The 27,992-nt window shown below is 35.9% G+C and overlaps 1 protein-coding gene across 1 annotated transcript; it reads right to left on the reverse strand.

The window, feature by feature from the left end:
- Nucleotides 1–4,285: 4,285 nt before the first annotated feature.
- ntn1 (netrin1) lies at nucleotides 4,286–27,915 on the reverse strand. The gene is given in 6 exon segments (NM_001164928.1): nucleotides 4,286–4,935; nucleotides 5,987–6,052; nucleotides 9,577–9,633; nucleotides 12,233–12,382; nucleotides 18,432–18,620; nucleotides 26,549–27,915. Coding segments are annotated over 6 exon segments (1,791 nt in total). The 5' UTR covers nucleotides 27,561–27,915; the 3' UTR covers nucleotides 4,286–4,618.
- Between the last annotated feature and the right edge of the window lie 77 nt (nucleotides 27,916–27,992).

The raw sequence follows: 27,992 nt of genomic DNA on the forward strand, positions 1-27,992 counted from the left end.
TCTGTAGCTTATCGATTTTTAATCATCATTTCCAGCACTAGTATTGACAAAGTTGACTGAGTAGCATTATTTGGTCTATTGGTTACTTCAAATGTCTATTATTAATTTCTACTGAACATAATCTGTAAGGTGAACTTGCGTTTTTGGTTTCATTGATCCTTCTGTGCGTATGACGACCATTTTTGTCCAAAAAAAACAAAAAACAAAATTCAATGTTTCAATAAATTATCAATTGCTTCTCATGCATGCCTGAGCCAATTTCATTTAAACTTGGCATTGACACCACTCATGGTGGGTTACTTCATTTTGTTTCACAATTTTGTTTCAAAGCGTTTCTTAGATATACTTTTACATGTTTTGTATAAATTGTGTTCAAAAGCAAAACATAATGGGTTGCATGTTCTTTTCTTTGGATTTCAAAGAAATAGTAACAGACTGGAATCAATTTTTTGTCAAAAACATATAAATACAATATTTGAACATACATTCATACTTTTGTCAGTTTATTTTGTGTTTTGCTTCAAAATGGCTGTCTGGCAGCCATACTTTCATATTTCCTTAATCATTTTTCAGACATGTTTTAATCAATTTGTTCAAGTAAAGTTGTTTTTACTCAGAGATGCTGATGCAAGGCATTTTTCAGATTTGATTCAAATAGCCACCATGGTGACTTTTTTCTTCTTCTCTTTTTGCTCCCCTCTATGTGTTCTAACAGTTCTCAGATTTTGATTAGATTTGGTGTGAATACTCTAAGTATGGGGGGGGGGGGGCATTTTTCAACCATTTCATGCATGCATTGGTAAATTTTTTTCAACCTTTATATGAACAACACATATGCATTCAGACATTTCCTGAGGTCTCGTCTGACATCTGTTCAGAAAGTGAGAGAAAGATGAACACATCAGTAACACACATTCATTTATAAATTACACTTTGCTTATATTTTAAGGTTAAACATATCTTTATTTCTGTAATCTCCATGAATTGAAGCTACATTTAATATAGTTGTAATAAAATGTCAAAAACACGACTTATTTACATTTGAGAAAAGTAACGATTTAATGTTTCTCTCCATAACTCCTTTTTTCCCTCACCACTTCTTTCACCAATAAATAACATACAACACAATTCAATGAGAGAAAAAAAAAATATCTTATACAGTGCTTGTTGAATCTACACGCAAAAATAGGAAACTCTGCTTCAACAGTTCATTTTTACACTTTCTAAATTTTTGGAAATTCAACATAAACTTCCTGACAAAACTGAAAATCTCCTCACGCTATTTTGGCTTCTGAAAACTATACACTGAGAATTACCCTTGTTAATGCAGAGACTGAGGTTGGTATTGAGATTACTGTTATATCTCAGAAAATCTGTCGGGCAGCCATTACAGTAAGTGAAATATTTCGTTATAAGAGTGACAATAGAGTGAGTTGATCACATGGATTTACCCCATTCCTAATAGTTTCATGTTTAAATTGAAAATACTCCTTGATATACCTGTACACTGACAGTTGTTATATATTCTTAATATAAAGAAGTTTATTAGAAATTAACTTCATGTGATTCAAATAAATCTTGCACATCAAGACATCTTAAAGTTCAATACTTAATTATTTATTATTTTTTTTTTATCTGTGCTATATACATAAAACTGTGCTAGCTGTAACTTTTCAATTTTTTTATATATTGCTTTTTACAGCTTTCATTGAATACACAACCACTTTGGTGTGTTACAAAAACAAAAAATATAAACATTTTTTTCCTGTGCACATAGTTTTGCTCTGGAAGTACATTTTGCTTTCAATGGACAAAGCACTTAGTTTTAAATTATTTAATGGTGTAAAATATATGTTTAATATATGTCCCATGCCGTGTTGTGTTTATAAAACTAAATAAAATTGATACAGTTAGTATTTTGGGGGATTCTATTTTTGTTTTACTTATATTATTGTTCATTGTGACCATTGTATAAAATTAAACGTACTAAGTATATATTCTGTAAGTAACAGACTTTTCACAAAAATTTGCTTTGCTGCTTTTTTTTAAAGTTTTTTTCCTCCCAGGAGATAAAACAAATGATTTCATTTTGTATATTTATAAATCTATTTTCTGGCTTTCAAAATTCTAATATAGGTACCCAGCTGGGGTGTGCACATTGTATAAATAAATAACATCTACTTTCCAGTGGCAAGGATTTGAAATTTGTAAGTATGTCTACTGTTTGGGAAGTGTGAAAACTGAACTGATCCAGACCCTGATTGTATTTCATTGTTTTGGTATTACAGCTAAGTGATGGTGATCTGAGCCAACTTCAAAAGGCTTCATGCTGTTAACCAGTCACAATTCTTGTATGAAAATTATGCAATGTATCCTAGGTCACAGGATAAGGTAAACAAATGGTTAAGCTAAACTGACTACTTTACATATTCTCACATTAAACTCAATACCTAGTAAAATACATGGACTTTTGATATAGCTGTATAAATTAACTATAATTCCATCATTGAATTTTAGTTTTAAAAAAAAAATTGATGTGTCCGTTATAGGACTTGAGGTCACGATGAAATGGTACAATTCTGTTAAAAAGAAATTGACAAGAATTAAAACAATCATGATCACCTTTTTCTCATTAATAGACATGTATGTACTTTTTTGATAGAAGTTAGTTTGGCAGGACCAGAGAAACTGGTCCAAAGAGTTATAATTCCAGTGCCGTGACTAACCACTTCTCAGCACTGCTCAGTCTGGTAAATAATATGCATTCAAATTTGACATTATACAGAACTAAAGTGTTATTGTATGAGAAAAGCACCTGGCAGTAGATGAGATTAAGTTAGCACCAACACTACCATAGTACACTATAAATATACACAATCACTCTACAGTCCACCTTCATGAAGATAGTCGTCAAATATATATCGGTGAGTAGAAGTAAACAACATAACGATAAATTCTATGCATTGTGATATTTCGTCTAAGCGGAGACAAGTTAGGTTGTAACATTTGTTTCGTACTTTGTCTCACCGAAATTGCATAAAAATACAAAAACGCAAAACAACACTGCTCAATTAATCAAATGTTCATCAAATTTGTGAAATAAGTTTTTTTTTTTTATTTAATTGACTGTATCTATGCCTAAATGAAGCAAAACATTTAACAACGTTTTCCATAACTGTCTCTGTTTATAACTGTATTGTATTGCTATCCCAAATGCAACATTATTTGTAATATTGTTCAGAATTTTCAGTATCTTAATCCTTTAAGCGCCATTGTCAAATTGACACCATATACAAAATAATTTTTTACACTCTGTTCCTCTCCACATGAAATGTGGAAAAAATAGCTAAAGTTTTTTTTCATCAAAACTTAAAAGCAATATGTGAAACTGTCTGTCTGGTCTAAATGTTGACAATTTCACAAAATGTGACAACTTTGCACTGAATTTTGGACAGGAAAAATATCTGGCACTCAAAGAGTTAGGGAGATTGCAATGAATCACACAACAGGATATTTAGATCAACTCAGGAAATACGTTTGCCATATCTTAAGTTAGCTTTATGTTAGATTATAAATATAGGGGAAAATACAACATTACTATGTGTTTTTTTTTTAGAAAATCTGCATTTTACACAACTGTTGACAGTGATAGCTTCTAATGCATGTGACCACACTGCTCAATAATGAGACCCACCCTCCACTGCTTACTGACATAAAACCATTAACATAATGATTATTTTTACCAATTTCCACTTTCATTTTCCTACATATCCCAAAAATGTTGAAATGGGTAGGGATGATAAATTGGAATCAAATATTAATAATCAAATCTAATATTACTCCGTGTCCTGAAAAAAGGTTCCCTCTGGAACTGAGCGAAGGAACAAAAATAAATCATGCTTTCACAATTATATATTACAAATAATGTTTCAGAGATGTGTGAGTAGACACTTTGTTTTGATCCAAGCTTTAAACTAGGATATATGCTGACCAGCCAATACCCAGCGAAATATGTCGGTGGGGTACACGTACATGTCACAGAATAATTGAAATCGTACATTAGCACTTCATTTTGTCCCACTTAAATCAATCCTCAAAATCTAGGATGCTTATAAACACAGCCAAGAAAAAGATCATGCATGAACTTGTTAAAAAAAGACTACGATTTCATGACATGTAATTTTTCTGTGGAATCAACTTTCTTCAAATATGTTCAAAACGTGTATTGGAACACTTCTAACTGAAATATGGCTCATTAAATGTACAGTATGAATATCATGACTATTTTGTGTATGTATGTGTTTGTAGGTGGGTGTGACCTTATACAATTGGTTACTGATCCTAGCTATACAGGATGTTGTTAATCAGAAAGTGATGTGGTAAGCCTGTATGGAATTTCCCTTCTGGGGTAAAGGTCAAAGGTAGACTCTACAAACAGTGTAAATGTGTGACAATTCTGTTGTTTTACAGGATACAGATTTAAAATACGTTGCACCTAAAATTTCCGTCTTTTATATAGATTGAAAATTTACATAACATTATAAAATTATTTTTTTCTTTTCATTTTTAACCAAAATCCAAGAGCCAATAGTTCTTTTTTTTTTTTTTCATTTTTTTTTTAGCATGACTTCCTAGCTTTTCGTTGGAATTTTCTCATTCGTCTGTTCCAGTCATCCCTCCAAGGAATCACGTAGCTCTTGTGGTCAGCTAAAAGACCATTTTGATTGGGATTTTTGTTGTCGTTGCCGATAATAAGGTATTTTCTACCAAGTCGCAGTTTTGGACATTTGCACGTTAGATCTCTGTTATGCACGTATAATATCTGATCACCTCTGCGGATTTTGTTCTGTCCCTTCTTATATACAGTCATTACATTGATTGTGAACTTGACCCAATCAGTTGTCTGCTCCCGAGATAATATATTCGCTTGAACGGCTGATACAGAACGAAAAAGAGAAAGAAATTATATAGGCATTATTTTACAGTGATGGCTGTCAAATTAATCAATTAAGAAATTAAAGTCTTTATCGTAAATCTTAAAAGAATTGTAGTAAGTGATACAAGTTTATTTACAAGTAATGTAAATAAATTTGGCGCAATATTCATGAAGTGACATCACTGTGACTGCCCTCCAAGTTATCAAATTTTACAATATCACCTAATATGATAATGTGATAAGTATGAATATTATGAATAATAATGACATATTCATCAAATGAAAGACACTAGCGAATACAAGGGACAAGCAATTGTTGTCTTTTCTTCAATATATCATGTTTAGGGCTCAAATGTGATTTTAAACATTACGTTTAAGTTGGCTCACACGTAAAAATAAATATAAATCCTTTTTTTTTTGATTGGCAAATTTCAAAACAAAAAGATGCCTCTGCAACACAATAATATCAGTAGGACATACTGTAGTAGAATTTTGAACAAATTGTATACAATATATTCATGAAAACTTTCTCAGTTGAGTTGAAGTATATGTATGAGGCAGAATCTGATAGGTTGAAAACATGCTGCTTTCTGATTGGTCAGACCGTTAGGTGTTAGGGTTCGGTAGCCAATCAGTAGCTTTATCATGACTCAAATTTCTGTAGAACTTGATGTAAATAAATGATGATAATCTTTGTTCATCTATTTTCATTCAAAAACAAATCTACGCTACTGAGCAGTACATAAACCAATCTACTGTAAACATATTTAACATTTTAAGCACATTTTAAAACCGATATCAACTGGAAAAAATGTGATTGTGGATTTGTTGCGCGCATCCAGACACTAACATAATAGTACATGGCACACCAAAAGATGTCACACAAAACACCATTCCATTTCTTTTGCTATTTGCCGCAGTTGCCAGTGCCTGTATTCTCCCATGTCTTTTATCAAATATTGGCTGTGTGAATTATTTTGAGACTTCTGTCTGGCATGTAGAGTAAGCATCTTCCTTAAACTAAATATATCCAATAATTATCTAACTTACCATAGTCTTTCTTGCAGTATTTGTTCATATTGACTTTGCGGCTACTACCTTTACATTTTGGACAGCCTAGAAATGAAATCAAAAAATATATACGCTAATTAATTTATGTTTGAAATCGGAATGTATGCAATTATTATTTGAACTCTTGGCAGTTTCTAATTATTTGTCAAGTATTCATGAATAAATACATATCAATTAACACCTCTATATATTGGTGATCTGTGTCAGTATAGTTGTTTATATAAATTTAATGAATTGTATTTTTTCATCTAGCCATCAAGAACTTGAAACTATCCTCTACCCCTCCCTCTCCCCCCTTCACCCAACTAAACTATCAGAGGTCAAAGGTCACATAGAGTGATGCCATATTAGCTGAGAAATGTGCCCTACAAAAGATATTTTATGATTCACTGGATGATGTCATTGCCGACCTTTGGGGTCATCTACCATACGCAGACATCAGCTGGGAGACTGTCATCTCTCGTATTTTACACACATATATCTTGTTATTGTTAATGTCATCACATTAAAACCATGCATTAAGACTGAATATTTCCGTCTTTTTGTTTTCAGTTTTTAGAATGATCAAGTCCATTTATTGACAGTATTTGACATTTTTGGCAAAAATTTTAATAAGATGATGCTTTACATAATTTTATCATGAAGTGTTTGATTTATACACAAAATCTTTAAATCTTTATAATTAAGTAGACAGAAAATAAGATAACATTTCATTGGGAAACTCCAGAAGAATATAATGTATGTGGAGCGAAGAGAGCGTTGTTGATTGATACCCACACATCAGTCATGTGCCGACATCTCGCGAAACGTGCAAATCTCATTATAAGCAAGTTTACACTAAACTACAGGCACAGTGGCGAAGGCGATGATGAATTTCATGTGGGTCATATACACTGATCTCACATTCTTTCATGCAGTCTGTATGTGTGTGTGTATGTATTCACTAAAACATAGAGCTACTAGTGTATACCTGTAATCCCCACCCAATCCTGCAACTGCAATAACTACTTCAAACATTAGCTTATGCTTAAAAAAGTTTACTCATTTTTAAATGTATTATTTTATATTCCATCCCATTGACATTAGCGAAAACACTTTTGTGTTCTATCATCTTTGCTGTACAGATTTTTCAGATGTACAACTTTTGCAGCTTTCATATATTAAATATTATCTTCATTGTATTTATTGACTTATTGTATTGCACACATGGGAGTCTTTGTGTGTTCCTATCTGTGTGTGTATGTCTTTGATTAAATACTTTCTTGTGGGTTCAGTTGGCTTCTATTCAAACCTGTACTAATAGGTTGTTATGGAATAGAACATAATGTTGATTATGTGATTTTAACGCTAATTGGCATTAACCTTTTTCACCACCAGTTGAGTAAAAACTGAAAATTGACTCAAATTTTGTCTGTCGGCTTCAAACTTAGGGTTTATTTCTAGAAATATTGAAGACTATAAGAAAAAGGTGCAGACAAATGTGGGAGAGAATGTCTGGTGGTGAAAAGGTTAATTTGTTAATAATATAACTCGCAGCTTTTGTACTTTGCACAACTACCTAAACTGACCATTTTATTTTGCTTCATTGCTGTTAATATTTACGCTAAAATTCAATGGTTTCAGTGTAAACACTATTACTATATTTGCATGTATTGTCTATGTAGACAATAAGTTTTGCATGAATGGGGGAAGACATTGTTAATATCCAAAGTTTAGATGTCATCATTTGCATGACAATGTATCTCATTTGAATAGCTGCATGATATCGTAATGCTATGTATCTTCTTGTCATTGCCATACCCCTTCTCGGCATGTAATGAGCCTGAGCCTAATGTATCATTGAAAATTAGAATATTGTTTAAAAATATAAACTTACACAAATGTTAGTTTTGGGATAAGGACACAGACAATTAATTTTAAAGAAGTTGATCATGTGCATTTTGATGGATGGCAGAAAGATTGTCAGCTTTCCAGATGAATAAGTTCTGAAAGAATGTTGGCCCTCCAACCCAATGAGCCCTGACAGAATTTTAGCTCTCATGTTGGCCTTCATGACTTCATCACAAAAATATCAGCCCTATGTACCAAATGGCAAATAAGATTAGAAATGTTAAAATATTGTCACTCCATCCCAATGGCCAAACACCTTAACGAATATCAGCCCTCCATCCCAATGGCAAATGATCTAAACAAAATATCGGCCAATGACCCAAAAGATTGTGCTTCTATCCAATTCCCCAATAAGCACAGCCCAGTCATGTACCCTAATGAGCAATTAGCTGGTTCGTAATTTTACGTGTACTGTGGAAGCATAAGCCAGAAATGATAATGAATGGTTCTTTCCATCCAGTCAATGTATAATGTTTAAAGTCACTAAGGGGAGCTGTGATGTTTCCCAACTCAATTAGCTACATTCATTCTTGCCAACAAACTGCCTGCAGGACACGAATGTGTATTACATTCAAAGACAATTTGTCAATATTTACTACCAGTCAGCTTTAATTGGATGACTTCTATATTGCTTAATGGGTTGCTGTCATGGACAATTAGTGGTAACATTTATTCATGAACCAATGCTTCGACTTCTTGAATTTTATTGTTTGTTAGGAAAGCGACCTTTGGCAAATCTCTGTAGTTTCGCCCATTAAATGTGTGTTTGACTTCCGGAAATAACTAGCACATCACGGACAATTGATGCAAAACATATAACTTATTATTTTCTAGTAATTAATTTAATGTTTGCGTCACTATTTTTTAGTTTGATATTTTTAGTTTCAGACTTGTTTATAGTCGTGTATGTATGTATATATATATATATATATATATATATATATATATATATATATATATATATATATATTAAAAAAAGTTACTTATATCATTAATGATATACTAACTCCTATGATTCGTGAAAAGGAAATGCAATGTTATATTTCTTCTGGTTAATAATTGAAACCGGTTAAGTGAACTGTGAAATCGTCGTGTCTAACTTTAATTAGTTCAAAACTAAAGGATTGGCTAATTAAGTAAACAAATACATTGTATACTGATTGAAAAGTGTAATTAATTAGAGTCGTATGTATTCATAACCCTCTAATGTCGATCCAATATAAATAAGAGCAGTCAACATGGGTTTATCAAATGGTTGAGTGGATTCTTTTAACTTTAGTGAAAGTTGATTCAACCACCACGTGACGATACGCTAAATAATTATAGGGGGAGTTTTCCACTAAAGGGGTGCAATTAAAATAAACATCTTCTGCCCATCCAAATCAGTTACACAAGTGCTTAAGTTCGTACAAAGAACTATCAGTTCGCCACACCAACAAGCATCAAAACAAGCACCATTTTCTCATACATCTACATTTACTCTTGAGAACACCCAGGCCTGGCGTTCTTAATTTGTCTGCACGATAGCTTGTCTGACATGTATTGAAACTGTTTACAGTCCACATCTATTTACAAGTTTTTACATATGGGATGCGACATTGATACTACAATATTATGACAGTTTGCTTCTGGTATTTCCGTGAGCGTTAAAAAACCACTAATAAAATCTGACACTCTACCTGGATTAACTGTTGCTGGAGTTGTTGTGAAATCAGCTGGCGGTTCAACAGGAATCTCTGCGGAAACAAGAATGCAAAACATGTTACATGAGATCGTGGATCTATAGTTGTTCCCTAATGCGCATACGTATTACAAGAGGAAACACAGAAAGCGTAATGCTTGTTTGCATTTCATTGGATTTAAACAAATTAGTCATGTTCACATTCTGTTGAGTCACCATGGATATATGAGAAGAAGAAAAGGAGCTTCTGGAGATAAATGATTACTGTTGCAGAACGTGTCTTCTCGGGTGGTAATCGTTGCACACTGAATTGGGAAACAAAATCATCATGTCTCTAATATATACCAGTAGAAGATGACCTGGTCCTGAGACTGGGGGGAAATGGCATTGATATTTACGTTCATTTGACAACTATATGATGGATCTCCAAAACAAGTGTTTTACACGAAATTGTAAAGATCTTCGCCTGATTTGGTAATTAACGAATGCTTAAAAGGATTATGCAAAGTAATCACAAACATGAGTAACAATGATTTAGCACTGCTGGTTGAATTCCTCGCACAATTGATAGAATTATAAATATTGAGTTCAAACTGTGAATGGTGGATGTATCGAAAAACACAAACAACATATTCCGATTAAAATAAGTAATAACGCTTGGCAAGTATCCATATACAGCATATTCGTTGGTATATATATGCAAGTCAACGTATCGGTGAAGGGTGAACATTGTCAATGAAAGCCATGGCATATACAAAGATTGTATGAAATACAGCTACTTTATAACTGACTTTGGTGACTAAAAAACCTTCTTTAAACAGTTCTATATTTTACAAAGACAACACATTCATGCTCTGTGTTTATACATATATATAAAGTAAAGATTTACAGAACCTGAATGTTTACACTTGTCAAAAACACAAATAGATTTACCTGTCGTGATTTCTAACCATATACAGGAGTAGGTGGGTTGGGTAGGTGGTAGGTAGGAAAGGAAATTTGTAGGAAAAGAGAAAAGAAATTCGTAACAATTAGTAACAGTTTGCAAATAATGTAGATCGTCTTGTTTTTCCCCGAATAGCTCCCATTTCCCTGTGAATTGCACCATGCTAAAAACGTATTTCTCAATGGCGATGATAATTTAGTTGATGTAAGACAGTTGAAGTTTAATCTCCAACACCATTTATGTATACAAATAATAAACCTCTGGTTGTCTGTATATTTAGAAGTGTGATTTGTAAATTCAAAAGCCAACTATATTTCCCGTTAATGTGCTGCAATGGGTCATTCACAGGAAAATAATATTTACCCCTTTCTCTATGTTTCTGACTGAAACTAATTTCACACGGATAAAAGGTGGAATGTCATGCTAGTTTATAGGCAAGTCGTTCATGCAGTAGTGGAGCCAGTGACAAGTTGATCACCACAATATTCGCAAATAATTTAAACCGGGGTTTCCGAGTGCAAAGCAATAGAGTATACATTTTTGGATCATACTCTAATGCTCCGGTCATACGAACGCTGCTGGTGATCAACTCGTAACTGGTCCGGCTAGAGTATTTGGTAATCAAAGCTACAGTTAGTCGCATCATTATTCTAGAGTTATTATATACTTTCACAAAAAATATATCTATTAGCCTAACATGCTTTAAATCTCTTCTCTCAGTGATTCACAAATTCATATCCAGTATACTCGACAGGAGTCAATATTCCCAGTTAGATTTTGAAGTGAAATGGATGTTGGGCTGTGCACACATCTTGACAATAAACACGTTTTGATTTCTTCATCTTGTGTGTCCTCTATCGGTTCATGGTTACCATGGTATCGATACAGTAATCATCACTATATGTCACAAGTCCATCATCTTTACAATAAACATTTATTTTGGGTTTTGTGCATTCATTAATGTAGATTTCACTCTGTTTAAAAGTTCCCAGGCCAATAAATACGGCTTGAAACTCTAATGGTGAAAAAATGGATTTAACCATTCTTTGCTTTATGGTATTCGGAATTCACTTGTGAAATACAATATTTAATAATATCCAAAACCCAAAATAGTGTTGATAGTATATATTATATGACGAGTATGACGGTGTAGCATGACGGAAGTCACCACGTACAACAGCCTCGCCAGTAACTTCTCATGGAATGTTTTCAACGTCAGTGTGATTTTCGAGCGAGAAAACTCGTTAATGACAGGCACAGTGTAGCAGGTTTAGAGCAAGACTTCTACAATTCCCTGTGTTAAAATGCGCATGCTTAAATGGTCACACTTGCAAAAACGCTTCAAACTTGTACATGCCATGGCTAATCGAAGCTTCCTACAAAGGCCAAGGCCAAAACCATGCAATTTGAGAAAGGTATGTTAGTTGTAAATGACGTATATGTAATATATGTTATTATAGTACTATTATATATATATAATATATATTATATAACTGCAAATGGTGATATTGTAACTGGTTCCGAAATGCTGCACAAATGGCTGACTTATGCGCCACCACACCATTTTGAGTCATTGACAAACACAATATTACAAACACGTCATTATATTGATGCACGTTCTAAGAAACAAACTTCAAACATTAGCATTCCGGCACACACGGTTAGTTATATTATAAAACACACATTGAAGTTACAAATGTACACTTACTTATGCAAGGTGCTATCGGAGATCGGCTCTGGGTATAACCCGGGGAACATCTGTTGCACGTGAGCGCAGTTACGCCGTCCTTACAGGGACACTGGCCTGTTGTCTGGTTGCATATTTCTCCGGCAGCTCCCACGGGATGACATTCACATGCTACGGAACAACACAATATACACCTCGTAATGAAACATATTTTTTTTTAAAGTTGAATAACGCTGACAAAAAACACCTATGTAGGGAAAGTATTTTTTCATATAAATTCAGTGGCGGCGGCACAAGGGGGGGGGGGGCTGAGGAGCAGTCGAAAAACCCTTTATGTCAGCAAAATTTGCCCCTCAAAATGCAGGAAATAACGTTTCAGAGGGTATATATTTCAAAATGTTTAAGGGAAGCATGCCCCGGGCCCCTAGTAAGGTCGCGCCTTCCGCGTAGGTTAGTGAGCAAATCTCGCCCCATGCAAAATTGTGTACCGCCGCTTCTGAAATTATCATCATTCGTGTATTGACATGTGATTATCCATGTTTGTTGCTGGAATATAAATTCATGCCACTAGTATTAGAGACAATCTTCACACGAATAAACGAATAATGTTTCTATGACAACATGTTATTCGACGCTACTGCATTAAATGTGTAGCTAAGAAACAGATGAATGTTAGAATGTTGGCACCGACAGCTGCCTAGTCCTTTTCTTTGATAAGGAGGTATGTGTGAAAAAATAGGTCAAAGCTTACAAATATAAATATGTCCGTGTGGTTTATTATACGCGAAATGATAACGTATGTTTTGCACATGTGCGCTGATACGTTTGTGTTTTAACGTGCTTGCATATGAAACTCGGGATTTCTTTTAAATGTTTGTAAATTGAATCAGTATGTCAGTACATTCCACTTGAAAGTTCCCTATGACGATGGTCATCGACCAGTACCAAATGTAACGCATCACAAATTCTTCCTCCCTTTGGGGGATTACCAAGTATCAAGAACCCTGTGCGCCGGTGAAAGATATTTCCTCTATCAAATACTATTGGTGAAATAGTTGAAACGTTTTCATGATTCAACATGGATGACCTTCCAGTCCCATCTTATTAATGAGAACAGCTGAATCGAACCCTGTTTTCATTTTAAATCAGGAAATGAGGTGTGTAGCAAATCATTAAATAACATAGCTAGTGTACAATTAAACAAATTGGTGTATATTTGTTTTCATATTCTAGTTTAAGTTATCTGAATATAGAACGAATGCACTAGACAAATATCTCCTCTATATAGAAAAACGCATAGACAAAGTTGTTCTAACGGTATCTGCGTTTATTTAATTACCGTCAAACTGCCTATTACTAACTAATTAGGGGATAAATACATTGTGTGTGCTATTTTTTACACGTTGTTATTATCTGCCTCCTTACCGGTAATGGTACAACAATTTAATGTGAAACTCACAGATAAATGTTTAATTATTACATGTAGGGGTAGGTATGATGAGAACTCGTCTATATTGATGTGAAATGTCACTATGCCAATGTCTGCAATACGATGTAGAATGATGGTGATACTTTAGATGCGTTTAGAATACGCCGCCTCGAAGTTGTAAATATCCAAAGCTAAAAACTACGATCCATGTGAGAATAGATTATATGTATCTGCCGCGTTACATTCACTATAATGATAGGCTTATTTCTTAAAATAGTAAAACATTCGATCATCGTCAACTGGTTTTAAAATCAATAAAGGCTTTCCTAAAATATTCTCCAGAAATTGTCTCGCATTCCGCTCGCGTGACTGACTGTTTTCGTAGATAGTTACATTACATTTGGAGTATGTATTATTAGTTGGTCGTAACCCCTTCACGTCTGGCGCAATTGATTGTTTAGATGAAGGCACCTATAGTATATGGATAGATGTTTATTTATCCGTAGGCGGAAAAAGAATTCTTCATACTCGCAGTGCCTGATATTGATTGGTTGCATATATCCAATCATTCAATTGTGAATATATTTATCAGCGTTCGTTTAATCTAGAAAATAAATCCGTTTCGCTGCGGTAAATTCAATCAGTACTGATTGTCAGTGCTGAAAGCTGACGTATTCGTTAGACCGTAGCCAATAAGTGTTATTTGTAAGAAATAATAATACAAAAGCTAAGATTTACATAACGTGTTCATAATCTAACAATATAAAGTTGCCGTCTCATTAAATAGTATGACTCCATAGTTACTCGAATATTGGGTGTAGAAACTCGAAATAATTCTTCATGTTTTCACGGCTAAATCAAGATATAAATCAACCACATTTGTATATCAACAGTGAATATTATAAATGACAATTTACTGGTCTTATACGAAATAAAGACAATCATAATGACTCAATTTCAGGTTTGTGATAGCCTTGAAGATAACTCCGACATTCAATTTACCGTATCCTAATATCTGACGACACCTCTAACCCTAAGTGAAACTGATATACCTCGTGAGTTATGTTTCGCGGGGGCACAGTGTCGAATACAATTATAAAACGTGCTACGGATGTGTGATGGTATTCTATAAAATGGCACCGATCTCACAACGGCCACACAGCAAATAGTACAACATTCGGATTTGAGTATATTCGTTCTAGAAATCACATGGACATATATTTTAGGCACACTTAAAATGAAATGATGTGATTTTGCTGCTTTTGGCATTATTCATCTGGACTTATAACATAATCCAATATGTACAAGCACAAAATTACATCTCACTATTATAATATTCATCACAGACTCGACAATAACTCTATTACAGCAGTACTGGAATCGTATCGAGACATCTGTAAACTGCGTTTTCGGGCGATATATATTCTCCATCGCATTCTTCTAATTATATTTCCACGTAAACCGATCGTTTAATCATGCAAGCTAAATGAAATGGGTGTGTGAGGAATTAACTGACAGAAAATGCTCCAGGGCCTTAGTTTCAAATTGGCGTCAGCTGCTACACTTTCTCGTACATATACTATTTCTGTAGTTGATAAAGCCGGTGTGAGTCATGCATTTAAAATTACCTGAATTGAGGTTTTGGATCCCATGCATAAAATCATTAAGTGTATGCTCTGGTTATTATGCGTGTTACGTTACACAATTATCTTGATTAGATTAGCATCTTATTACCATAATAAGACAATATATTAAATATGATACACGAATATGGCCATGCAGTAAATTCAACCATGGGTGAATAAACCGATTAATAACAATGCTGATTCCTAGAAATGTATCTGTATTTCACGTCTTAGGTGTTGTTAATTTCCATACACTGTCTGGCATTTATGATGTGTAATATTTACCATCCATGTTTTCCTTTTTACGTAGACGGAGCTTAGGAAGGTAATTTATTACTGTCAGGTCGTTTTATTTTTCAGTAAATATGCAAACTCACTGCCATGTTTGAAAGTATTAAATTTCCAGCTTCCAATTAATTAGGTTCGTGATCAAACACGTGTTTAGTAAAATTGATAGTGACCCTGTCAATGCAGAAATCGGCCCATTAAGTCTGACTGTACACTTAACATTTTCAGTGTATGACCTTTGATGTTCTGAGTTATCGAGTTACATGAAATTCCTATTCTAGATTACGAGAACCCCTCCAGGTAAAGTTCATTTATTTTCTCGATAGAATGTGTTCAGGGCAGCGAACTATAGGATGCTCGTGAGGTCACACACAATACCGTTTCGATGTTTTATAGTTCTCTGTTCTTACACACATTTCCCACAAAAAATCAGGTTTGGAAATAGGTGTACATGTAATATCGGCGAAGTGACATTACAATTCAGTGTTCTGCCAATATATTTTTTTATAGGTATGATAATGTGTCTCTAAATCGGCAATGAAAAACTCAGACTACTGTCTTTAAATAAATAAGTAAATGAATGAATTAATTATTGAATGTCCCGGTTACCCGTCAATGAAGAGAATTCGCATACTTGTCTGTATTATTTCAGTAAGTGTAGTTACAAAAATAATTTCGTTTATGTTCGTTGAGTCCCTCGCATTCGCATAGTTTTAGAAGGACGCTCTTCCCACGGGGAAACTCTCGTGATATATGTAAATACAGAGTTAACAGTTTTAGATCGATTAGTAGAAATATCAACACTGGTATGTAGGATATTTAAAATCTCGAACGTTAATGAAATAAATAACGTCAAACCTGTCAAACTATTTCAAGTTCTCGAGCGCGTGAAACCTAATAATATTTCTGCCAATCGTATGGAGTAGGAGTTGTTGTTTTGCCATTGAACTGCACATCACGTTACAGACTACATTACACAAACATATGGCTTGATTTCGGGGAATAATATTTTTAATAAAAATGTTGTAAAGTTAGAAATAGCCAATTAATCAGAAAGTGCCTCGTGGCATCTCTATAGCCATTGCTACTAATCCCGGTTGTCGAGATTAAAATAAATCATGCCATATATTTATTTACCTGTCACTTAAACTAAGAACTAGAAAAAGGTTAGCCCGGGCCCAACAAGCAAACAACTACCCCTTCTAAATTACATAATATTTACTTTTGGCTTGTTCACGAGCATTTCACTGTTAGGGTGTGTCTGTTTACAAAATACAGATTGGGCATTACAGATAGTTAGTGCATTGTTGTATACCACTGTTTATTGAAGCAAATTAGTGCAGAATATCTTTTTTTCGGCAATTTAAATCTTCCACACACAAAAATGCAGTCCCATATATTAATTGTAGTATGTTGTATTAAATTGGGAACCAACTCGTAATTTTTGTTTGAAATAGTATACTCTTGCACGCATTATCGTGACTTTTTTAAAGAACACTTTTTTAGTGGATATTCATATACAACCCTTTTTACCACCTATTAGTTGTAGCACTATAATTGAAGTTTTTGTTTGGTTTGTCCCAAGAACTTCCACTCGATTTTTTCACTTAAAATAATATAAAGGGGATACTGTCTAACAAAATCAACACAGTAGTTACAGAAAAAAATACAGTGTTTCAAATTATTTGTATTTGTCTTCATTTTTCAATAATATTCATAATAAAATATAATAAAATTATCGAGTTGAGAATTGTTGAATAAATTAGTGATTTTGTCATTGAAATGGTATGCAATATCTCAGAAACAGTGTAGATATATGTAAAGCATGTTCTAAAAGTTGAGACAAATCGGCTATGACAATGCTAACTTAATGCTGCTATTATTTTTCGTCAGAAAATGCTAATTCACTTAACCAGCAATCTGTTTATGACATTCACTAGATATTGTTCACTCAAATAAAAAACAGTTGAATTAATAGATGTTCTGTTAAAAGTTAAATATATTGATTGATGTGGTGTATTACACAATGTATGTATACGTCTGTTGAATTACGCCACTGTCTAAACAAATTATATATAAATACATAGATTGGGTCATAATAAAATTTTCTCATTTTTCGATGATTCAGACATTCTACAAAAAGTTTCTATGCATGTTACTAGTGCAACCTACACGTGAATGAATGTTTGTGAATAAATGTTTAATTTACCAAATACATAAACGAGATAAGTACATACATTTTGAAACGAAAGTATCATAGTTAGAGTAAACTTATAAAACACCCTAGCAAATAAAACACCCTAGCAAATTGAAATTTTGACAATGGTCACAGAGGAACAGTTGGGTTAATTAAGTATGTAAGCTTCGACATAGTCCAACACGTACTGCATATACCGTACCAGTGTTTGTCTAAAGAATTACCTGATGCTCAATTTCAATACCATTGTTTTTAAACATTTCCAACCACGCGAATGAACTGTGAATGGCACAGAACGACCATAAATGCTGTAGCCTGGACGATCACGTCTCGTACTTACTTAATCTATCTTTATTTTCTAGCTACGACCAAATCACTACAGAAATGCTACCAACAATCCGTGTTCCGTAGTATGTCTATAATACTCAACTCGTTTTATCTATGCTGCTACCGTAATCATGTTTTAGAATTTACTAGTTTAGTCAACAATCAATATTTTTTTTTAAATCGTATAAATGCCCATCCCCCTGATGTGATCTTCTCGAAAAAAAACACATGGGATCTAGATCAGTTTTATATTCACATCTCTGTATTAGTTCAGAAACAAAACATTGCAAGCAAGAGAACGCGTAAACTACGCTTACATGTGTTGTATATTGAGTAACACCAGTACTAGCTTACCTTTACATGCTTTCCTATGAGTGATTGGTTTCGATTGATCTCTATAATATCCCTCCTCACAGTAATGACAGTATCTACCAGCAGTATTGTGGCGACAGTTCAAGCACACGCCTCCACTTTTGCGTCCTGATAAGTTATATAGCTCCATGTTGAAACGGCATTTTCTGGCATGCAAGTTGCAAATACAGGCTGAAACAGACAGTAAGTGTCATCAGAGAAAATAGTTTAGAATGTTTTATATATTTACAGTAAACATGGAAACTCTAAGATATCATGCACATCACAGTATGTTAACAGTCATAAGTGATTTGTCGGACGACGGATGTGTAATGGTACGAGGAGATTGTTGGCGTTTTTTAAGGATATTTAACAATCAGATTCACTACCCAAGAACACGAAAATTGTCTGAAAAAGTGGCTGTCCAATTCACTAATACATGCGGAGGCTTTCAACAAGGAAACTGGCCCATTCGATTCGCAACATAATTTAGAACAAGCGTGTGATATATCATTCTAATAACGGTAAACTGTAATATATATATATATATATATATATATATATATATATATATATATATATATATATATATATATATATATATATATATATATATATATACGCTTTCAGACTTTATTGTCGGTAAACTTGACAGTTTTGTAGAGTTCGGGTTTAGTAAATGCTATAACAAACAATAAATGGAGTCATACAGACACGGAATGTTGTTAACATGACTACGAAATTTTGTTTAATATTATCAAGTTTCATACCCTGACCCTAAAAGCAATGCTGTGTGGCAAAGATGTATTCTCGTCTGCTTTACATTTTCTCATCAGTTACATCACGTGACGTTCTCTAGGCCAATGAATGTGCATTGTACTGGTAACGTACTTTCTCTATGGTAAATAGATTTACCGAAATATGGCATAGTCCTTCATATGTAAGGACATGAAACAAGTTTGTTCTGTGTAGTTTGGGTCCGTGGGTCACCAATAAACATTCGAGTGAAGTAATTACATGGGTAGGTACTAGGTGCATCAACAAACTGCTGACGGCTGGACACACCTAAATACTCACTCAATGCCGTATTCTTGTACTGTTTTGCCAATATTGCCATTAGTTGACATCTTTGTTTGGTCTGGCAAAACTTTTGTGAGATATCGCAACGTTTTTTTTTTAAATCCAATGATTTTTTTTAATGTACCTTTGTTTTACACAAGAATGCAGCTTATGGACGGCATACATTACACATGGTATTTGAACACATAGTTTTGAATTAAATTGAGATTTGTGTTACTTATTATTTAGAAAACTCGTACTTCTAAGTAACGCTTAGGTATACGTTACACCATTCAGCGCGCCAAACGTGTTTGTTTATACCAAATTCTCCTTTGTCAACAGCTTGCAGAACATAAGAAAGTCATTTGCACCATTCGTCAAAACAAAGCGTTTACTCTGAAATTACACCTCCGGCTTTTCACTCGAAACATTTTTTCGATCACTTAGATGGGGTGCGCGCATATTTTGCTGGTGATCGGGTAGCTTTCCTTTTATTCAGGAAACATTTAATTGAACAATAAATTGTATTGTGTGTATTGAATGGGAGATTTAGGGTTGCCAAGCGAAAAGCCACCACCCACCCTTGTGTTTAGTGTGCTATCCAGTTTGGCGAGCACGGTTGAAAATAAACTTGCACGCAATGGCGGCCTTTGTGTTGGTTGGCAGATCAATTGCGGCAAACATATTGGTGAAACATGCTTGCATATCCATAGTCACGCCTGGCAAATAAATTGTCCGGAGCAAACAGTCGACGTCACAAAACCAACCTAGGATTGTGACAGCGTTGAGATAGATTTCGTGAGAGAACAAGATTTCCACATGAGCACAAATTGCTGATCGTGACAATGAAGTAGACCCCCAGAAAAGTACAGTTATTCGAGAGCGGACATAAGCACGCTTTAAATTGCTAGACAAATCTGGTATTCTATGACCCAATCCCTAAGATTTCTAGATGAACATAACTTCCCCGTAACGTTATCAGTCCTGGATTTGTTTAAGATAATAGCACGAATCTTCGGTTTAAAGAGATTGTAATTCGGAAACATTCATGGCATTTTAGTCAGAAAAGAAACGGATGATTATAACATTACACAGAAGTTTGAAATACAGGTATATATTGGGGTGTAGCCCATCATTTATTTGTTAAAGTTGCTTAAAAACAGGAGTTTCCTCAACTCGCTTCAGTGGTATAAATAACTTCCACTTAGCGGATGATGGCCCGCGCTAGTAATGGCGGTTATCAACAATTTGTCGGAAATTGTTTATTCACCACTTTAACTTGATCATCTCGATAAAACTCAATTAGCTTACTCAGGAGGGCCCTTAACGGTGGATATTTCAAGTGGCAGTGCCACAAGTAGCCCCTATACAACTGACAGTGTTTACTTTGCTGTTGAAAATATTGATATAGACCTTTGCTAAGAACGTTGTGTAAGCATTTGAGAGCTGAATGCTACTGGAGCACATCAAGCTGAGCCGCGACATGTGTTTAAACATTACTTCGGCATTTAGATGCTCAAAGTGACGTCACTTATAGAATACTGTTGGGTACATATAATACAGTAGTTTGTACTGCTATTTGTAATATAATTTGTAGTTGATTCCATGCATATTCAGAACAAGCGAGGCAACATCTCGCATAAAGTCGCCAATTTGTTTTTAAACTAATTTTAGTTTGTCTGGTACCATCTTCCAAAATGTAAACAGAGTTTTATATTTCTGTGCAGAGGAAGAAGACACGACACAGTTATAGGCCCGGCGTTGCATAGAGTAAATTCTCTGGATGTCTAAGCACCAATTCTGGTCAAGTAGGGGTTTCACGTGATCTATTCACACATACTTGGTGACAAATTGCTGACGATAACCTTGTCATATCCTATCAGTATCTTTACACTGACATGAAGTGATAGCTTGCCCAGACACTAACAATGCCAACTTGTGTGGTACTTGCTCTTAGGCTTTTCACTAGCTCACATACATGTTATGGCCAATCGTCATAATTATTAGGGGGGTTGCGTATCACTCCGTAACGGTGTGACTGGGTGACAATGCAGGTGTGTTCTACAGGCGTGAACAGTCTCACAACAGCCACAAATCATTCTTTGGAGGTGACAAGCCACATTACCGACTAATTAGGTCCAACAAAGGTACCCAACGTGTCAGTGTTTGGAGGGATAAGACAGAAAATGGCATCGCTGCTTTCTGACTAAGTAAACCAAGTAAATAAGCATTGAATATGCCTCACACCTGCACACAAAGACGGATAGAAGCGGCATTGATGTACCCTTCTCCATTACACTCCCCCGGCCCACGGCTAACAAATCCATCGCACAAAGCCTGTTTCTGCCAGTGTTGGAAACATACATCCCTTGATGGCCTTTGTTCCCACCTAGCTACCTCAACAAAACAACCCAGTCTTGTTGACACCGACTAAATGGAATAGTGAAAACACTTAACATGTCACATCATCAATGGCGGTATTAGAAACATGGAACCTAATTAAGGTCGACATTGTCCTCCATCACATTTCTTTATGACCAGTCACGCCAGGCCAGTCCAGTCAAAGCAAATCTTTTTTTCCAGAGCTTCAAATAATTTTTAAAACCGATTTTGTGACTGGTGCCCATTCATCTTAAACTTATCCATATACAGTTGAGAAACACCTATATCCGAAATGGTTTAATGATCGAATACAATGTGTCATGACAGATAATTAAACTTTAATGAAAAAAATGGTAATCATCCATGAACGGTTGAACAATCAATTATTTATCGGCAAGCAATAACGAGGACAATGAAAAGGTGGTAATATCTGGCACCTAGCTCTATTGCATTCTGGGAGGTAAATGATATTCCGCAACAAATGCTCTGTATGGTTGAGTGGGAACGGATGCACCCATGTGAAATCAGATGTTACATACCACATGAACATTTACTGAAAAAAAAATATTTGGAAGCAAAAGTTTTATGAAACGGCAATACTTGACATAATATATATAAAGTAATTCCACATCCTAATTGAATTCCACGTTATTTTTGTTCACATGGCAAAAACAATCGCAAATTTGCATCGAGTTTATAGTTTATGTTAGATGGCCCTCTGTGACTTACGCGGTACCCTGACAAATAAATGTGAATATAGACGTACCCTCGTACATTGAACAATACCCACAGTGAACTGTTTCCGTCATTGTTTTTATGTTACACCTTGTAGCGGTAGGTGCAGAAGAAAACACGCAATTTCATTTTTGCTCTTCGAAACCGTTGTAACGAATCGAGGAGTCGGGGATCTCATGACGAAATCGCTCTACTACTGCCACTCGGACTTAGCATTGTTTATTGCTTTGAGTCTCCGCTTTTCATTGTGGATTTCTGTTCACCTGGAAAGCTGTAAGGTTCATGTGAGTTGTTTTGTCTGGTCACGTAACACTATATTAGTATATTTTACTGAAAAGTGGGACGGACGCGATTTTCTCGTAAAAGTTACAACACACGATGTAGCCCCACGTCCACTGCATGGGATATCGTACGAGGTGCGTGTTCAACCCAATCATGCCAATATTCGGAACGTTCCAGAGTCCGAAACACCACAGCACCACACATCGCATGTACGGGACGTGGTACTTGTACTAGTGAGTTACATACTCGAAACTGACACTGACTGACCACCGATTTTGTAAATTTTACATAAAGCAATTTTAAGAATCAATTATTTGGACAGTTTCTGTTTAGTATTTCAAAGTTTATACCATTTGTTTTCATTAACATTTTCGTCTACATCGAGTTCTCACCAAATCGCGATATCTTTTACAATTGGCGTTACTATATTTCTTGTAAGTTTACATTGATCCTTGCCCTCCCTACTCTGTAAAGATACTGGTGGGTTACAATATATTATTACCATAACTGTTTTAATCCCTACACCTATTTTTTTTTTAGAAAATGCTTCGTTATACTGCTAATTGCATTGACAGATAATTTATCATCAAAAACAGTACTTCGCTTAAGTAGTACAAATTTAGGAAGTGCAATATAAACGTGGCAAATTAATAATACTGCAAACGACATTGTCATCCTAATATTACAGTCGTTAAAATATATACTTGTTCCACTTTGTTGGATATTAAATCGATTATATACTGAATCGGACAGATTAACCAAGGGGTAATTCATGACGGCTCATAATATCTTTTAGAAGCAAGCCATCTTCAACAGGGTGTTTAATACTGTACTCCAAACTACCGTGTTTTCCGAGCTACTTGGGAATACTCATTTTTATATAATATTACGGGAAATTGAGCGGCGAATTTGGTTTCTAGATGGACAAATTATTCTTTTTTGGGGAGGGGGTTTATATTTATTAAACTAGAATCAATAAAGCTCCACCGGATACGAAATGTTTATGTGGTACCTAACACGGCCGTAATTCACAAACAAGCCCGAGTGTCGGATATTGTCGATTTCATGACGACATCTTTGGCATGTCAATTTAACCCAGATGAAAATACTTTAACTGTCCAGAATAAACAGTCGGCGCACAGATGAAAATAACCTCAAATTGTTGACGCCGTAATATATGTGCTTAACTGGAATATTAATTGAGTTTAATAGTCAGAGTCTTAAAGGGATTCCAATGAATGTTTTCACTCAAATTGTTTTACTGGACTGGCGCAGGCAGAGTTTATTCTCGCCCAGAATGGCCACCAGCTACTCTAGTTCAAAAGGATATCGCTGCCAAGCTGCTTGAAGTCGGGTAATTTTCCGATTAAAAATTCCTATGTGTAAAACTAGACGAGTACAGGCTTACGTTCCCTGTTTACTCCGTAAACTGTACTGTCAGTAGCCGACTTTATTGGTAACCCCCTGATATGGAGACCCATAATAAGCTTAGCATGAATTAACACTATTATACTTCTTCGACAAGTTTGTCATACGTTCACTGGCAGAGCCGGATAGCTTATCTCGGGCGCTCAGAAGACAACACTGCGTTCTCAGTGAATTCCAATGAAATTTCGCGATTTATTAAAACAGCATCTGCTTTTCATTATCATACATCACCCTTTTCACTACATTGGCAGTGTATTATTGGTCTCGGTTCGGTAGACACAAACTGTGTCGAACGTCATTTCCAATAGCTGCCTTGAACACTGCAACTGCCGCATATACAGTATAAAAGACGCAGCGAGACTTGACCACCACCCCACCCCCCCGAGTACGACTCGAGTTGACGTTTACATTGGCAGCCCCAATAGCGTAACGCTCCTTTCTCAATTTGTGAAATAAACTCATATCGTGTTTCAAAAAACGAGATGGTGATGTCTCGAATTCTCGTTGTGACTAACTTACATAACTTACCGCTTCTAAGATATGGGAATTCTTACTTTGAAATTGGCCGTGTCTCTTTAAACTCGTGCTCTAACGTAGCGTGCATGTTTTAATACAAGCAAGGGTTGTAATTTTTCCTACCGAAGTGTTTACAAACCCCAGTGTTTTACAATATACTTGTATGTCGGTATTAATGTATACCAGAAGTGATATGTAAAATATATGTATGTATAGTTTCATCAACATCTCTGTTATCATCAGTGGTTTACTTGGGTAACACAGTTAGCATCGAGCATATATGATGTGGTTTCAAACCAGACGGTCGGCTAGTACGCCTGTGGCTCATTCGGTCAATGACAAATGTTGTCTGGGAAGGTCATCATAAAGCAACCCGATATAACAGTTATTTAAGTATGTGTTGAATGAAAATTGAAATTTAAAGTCGAAAATGACCTATAAGTACTTTTCCATTGGGGATATCGTATACGATAGCCTGTCCCCTCACGTTTGTCTAGTATGTCGTCTGGCTAGCCGTGAGAACACATTATGTCGTCGCGATATTATAAACGGGTCATCTAGACCCTGAGTTGTTGAAATCTGTATACATTAAACACTCAAATTTACAGCTTTATGCCGTGCTTGCTTCATCGACAGGACGCCTGTCTAAAACCAGGGGGCTGATGGGTTTTCCACACTCTGCCCTTCTTCGCTATTGAAAATGACATTCGCTAAGGAGGGTGTTAATTACTTAATTGGGATGTAATGGCTCGATTCTACGGTCAGTGGAGAACTTGAAACCTTCGCTCGGAGATTAGGTGATAAAAGAACAACAACGACGTATGCACGGTTTCGGCAACAGTCTCGAATATTATTACAAGCAGTCGCCGGTGAATAACGTACCTCCACCAGGCGAGCTTTAAATCCTCAGCGCAAATAGTCCAGCATAGATCTGCCCTGGCGAATAAATAACGACATTACCGTACTCGTTCCAGCGTTAATTAAACATACTCCTCTAAATTTCTGTACCCCCCACCCCTCAAAAAAATGAGAGCTACTGTATAACATACAAATAAAAACTTAAAACCACGATATATCGGTCATCGCACTGACCCTGATCGCCAAGTATATCCCATTAAAACAAGCTCCAAATATTGCGTGTTTGTGCACATCGGCCATACCTGTATAATTTACTTTCGGCCAGCTTAGTTAAGCCATACTACAAGTAGCAACCACTTAGCGCACTATTCTCGAGTGTAACTCTATTACATATTTTAAATAAGTAGTTGTCGAGTCTGTTTTAAATTCCCTCTTCAACAACTGCCAATATACTATTGCACTTTCTTGTCTGTGTGTCACTGAGATCAACAAGTCCTTTCCCAGCAATTCAGCTTTGCAACGATCTGCTAAGATGTGTGTTATATGGGTGTAACGCGTTTGATAATGAATGCCCAGTTCCTCGTGGGAGATGATATAATAACCTTGTGATTCTACCTCGTTCTTGAATCAAGAGAGAGAAATGGCGATTTGATTTCAGCTGAAGGTCAGGTGGTTGCATTTTTCGCGAAAGGTATGCGGAATTTCGAGCTAAAAGAACTGAAACAAAAGTTTAGTGAGGTTTTCACTGGCCGTGGTTGTGTAATACGTCACTTAATTGCTATGTTTGTACGTATAGTAAATAAAAACATGTCCGTGTTAAAATAAAACTTGTGGATTATAGGATCAGAATTTATACTTACGGACACATTCATTCGCGTCTTCGTCCGTGGCTCTTGCCCAGGGTCGGTCATAGTGGAACGGCTTACATTGGTCACACTCCGGTCCCGCTGTATTATGCTTACATTCGCAAGCCATTTCGCCGTTGCGATCTTTTATACAGCGGGAAGCGTGGCCATTGCATTTGCAACGACCGCCAACGGAGAATTCAGAAACTGAGTAATAGTAACTGTCCCTGGCGATTTCATCTTCTTCGTCGCCGTATGTATTAAGTCGATTAAACACCACCATGATGTCGGTGGCAGTCACCCAATCCTGCAACACGGGACTATTGTCAAAATCGTACGCAGACGGCCGACTCTCTAGGGTACTGAAGGCAATCCTTCCACCAGACATAGGCTCGATACTACTATGATCGTCCGTACATAGCGCTTCTTGCTCGTTTTGTTTCGTAATCGCCGCGCGGTTTGATATCCCGTACATTTTTCGGCATTGACTAGAGTAAAACTGATAAGGCTGCCACGATTTCCCATAGTCTTGCGATTTGTAGATAGCCATAGAATCCGGTCTGGCCGAACAGAATTGCAAACTGATGTAAGTCAGCTCGAATTTTTTCTCCAAGCTAAGAACTAGAGTAACGTTGTTCGGGTGTTGTACGTAGGGCTCTGACTGCCAGCAAGTCAGGTTATTTGGGTTGTTAAGATCTGTTAGAAATTCGGGAGGATGACGCCGCTTAGGGTGATCAGCATCACATACGAAACAAATGCGCGATCGTTCTCCACTCGCTCCTGTTGACATGACGCAGTATCGACTCGGCGGCGACCCACATGTACTGCTACTTTTGACGGGTATACCGAATGCGGCGTTAACAAAGTCTGGAATGCAACGTTTGGGGTTACCGTTCTCATCATAACACGGATCAAGAGGCCGCTGTTGCATCACGCTCAGGCCGTTATATCCCTTGGTCACGACGAACATCGCTAGCACGAAAAGTAGTAGACATAAGTGTCTGGAACTTGTTGGGGTGTAACTCATTGTTACAGTTATTGTTGGGAGAGTGGACAAAAGCAGACAGTGTCACAAATACGTTACAGGGATGTGAAGCCCTAGCCAGAAGAACTCGATCACATTCGAAACCAGGCAAGTCTGTGTACAAGTGCAATCAGTCCTTGCAAGTCGTTTGAAGTATAGCACGTATAACGCGGGTGTAAATTCCTTCTAGCATACGAGTTATATGCTGTCTACTCTCGGTAAACTCAATGCCAACGTAAACAATGCGACAAGGGTGCACACAATTTTCACTAGAGGATACAGTTGTGTGACGAGGACATCCATGCAACTCTAAAACCACACTGTGGTACGCAGTGCTGAAAATCTGTCTACTTTTCACGTGGCTCTGGTTACAACTGATTGCCTGTGGCGTATTTAGGTTGGTGTGAGCTATAGGCGGGCATTAATCATCACCAT

The sequence above is a fragment of the Saccoglossus kowalevskii genome, chromosome 8 (assembly GCF_978046115.1).
Source record: "Saccoglossus kowalevskii chromosome 8, keSacKowa6.1, whole genome shotgun sequence".
Taxonomy (NCBI): domain Eukaryota; kingdom Metazoa; phylum Hemichordata; class Enteropneusta; family Harrimaniidae; genus Saccoglossus; species Saccoglossus kowalevskii.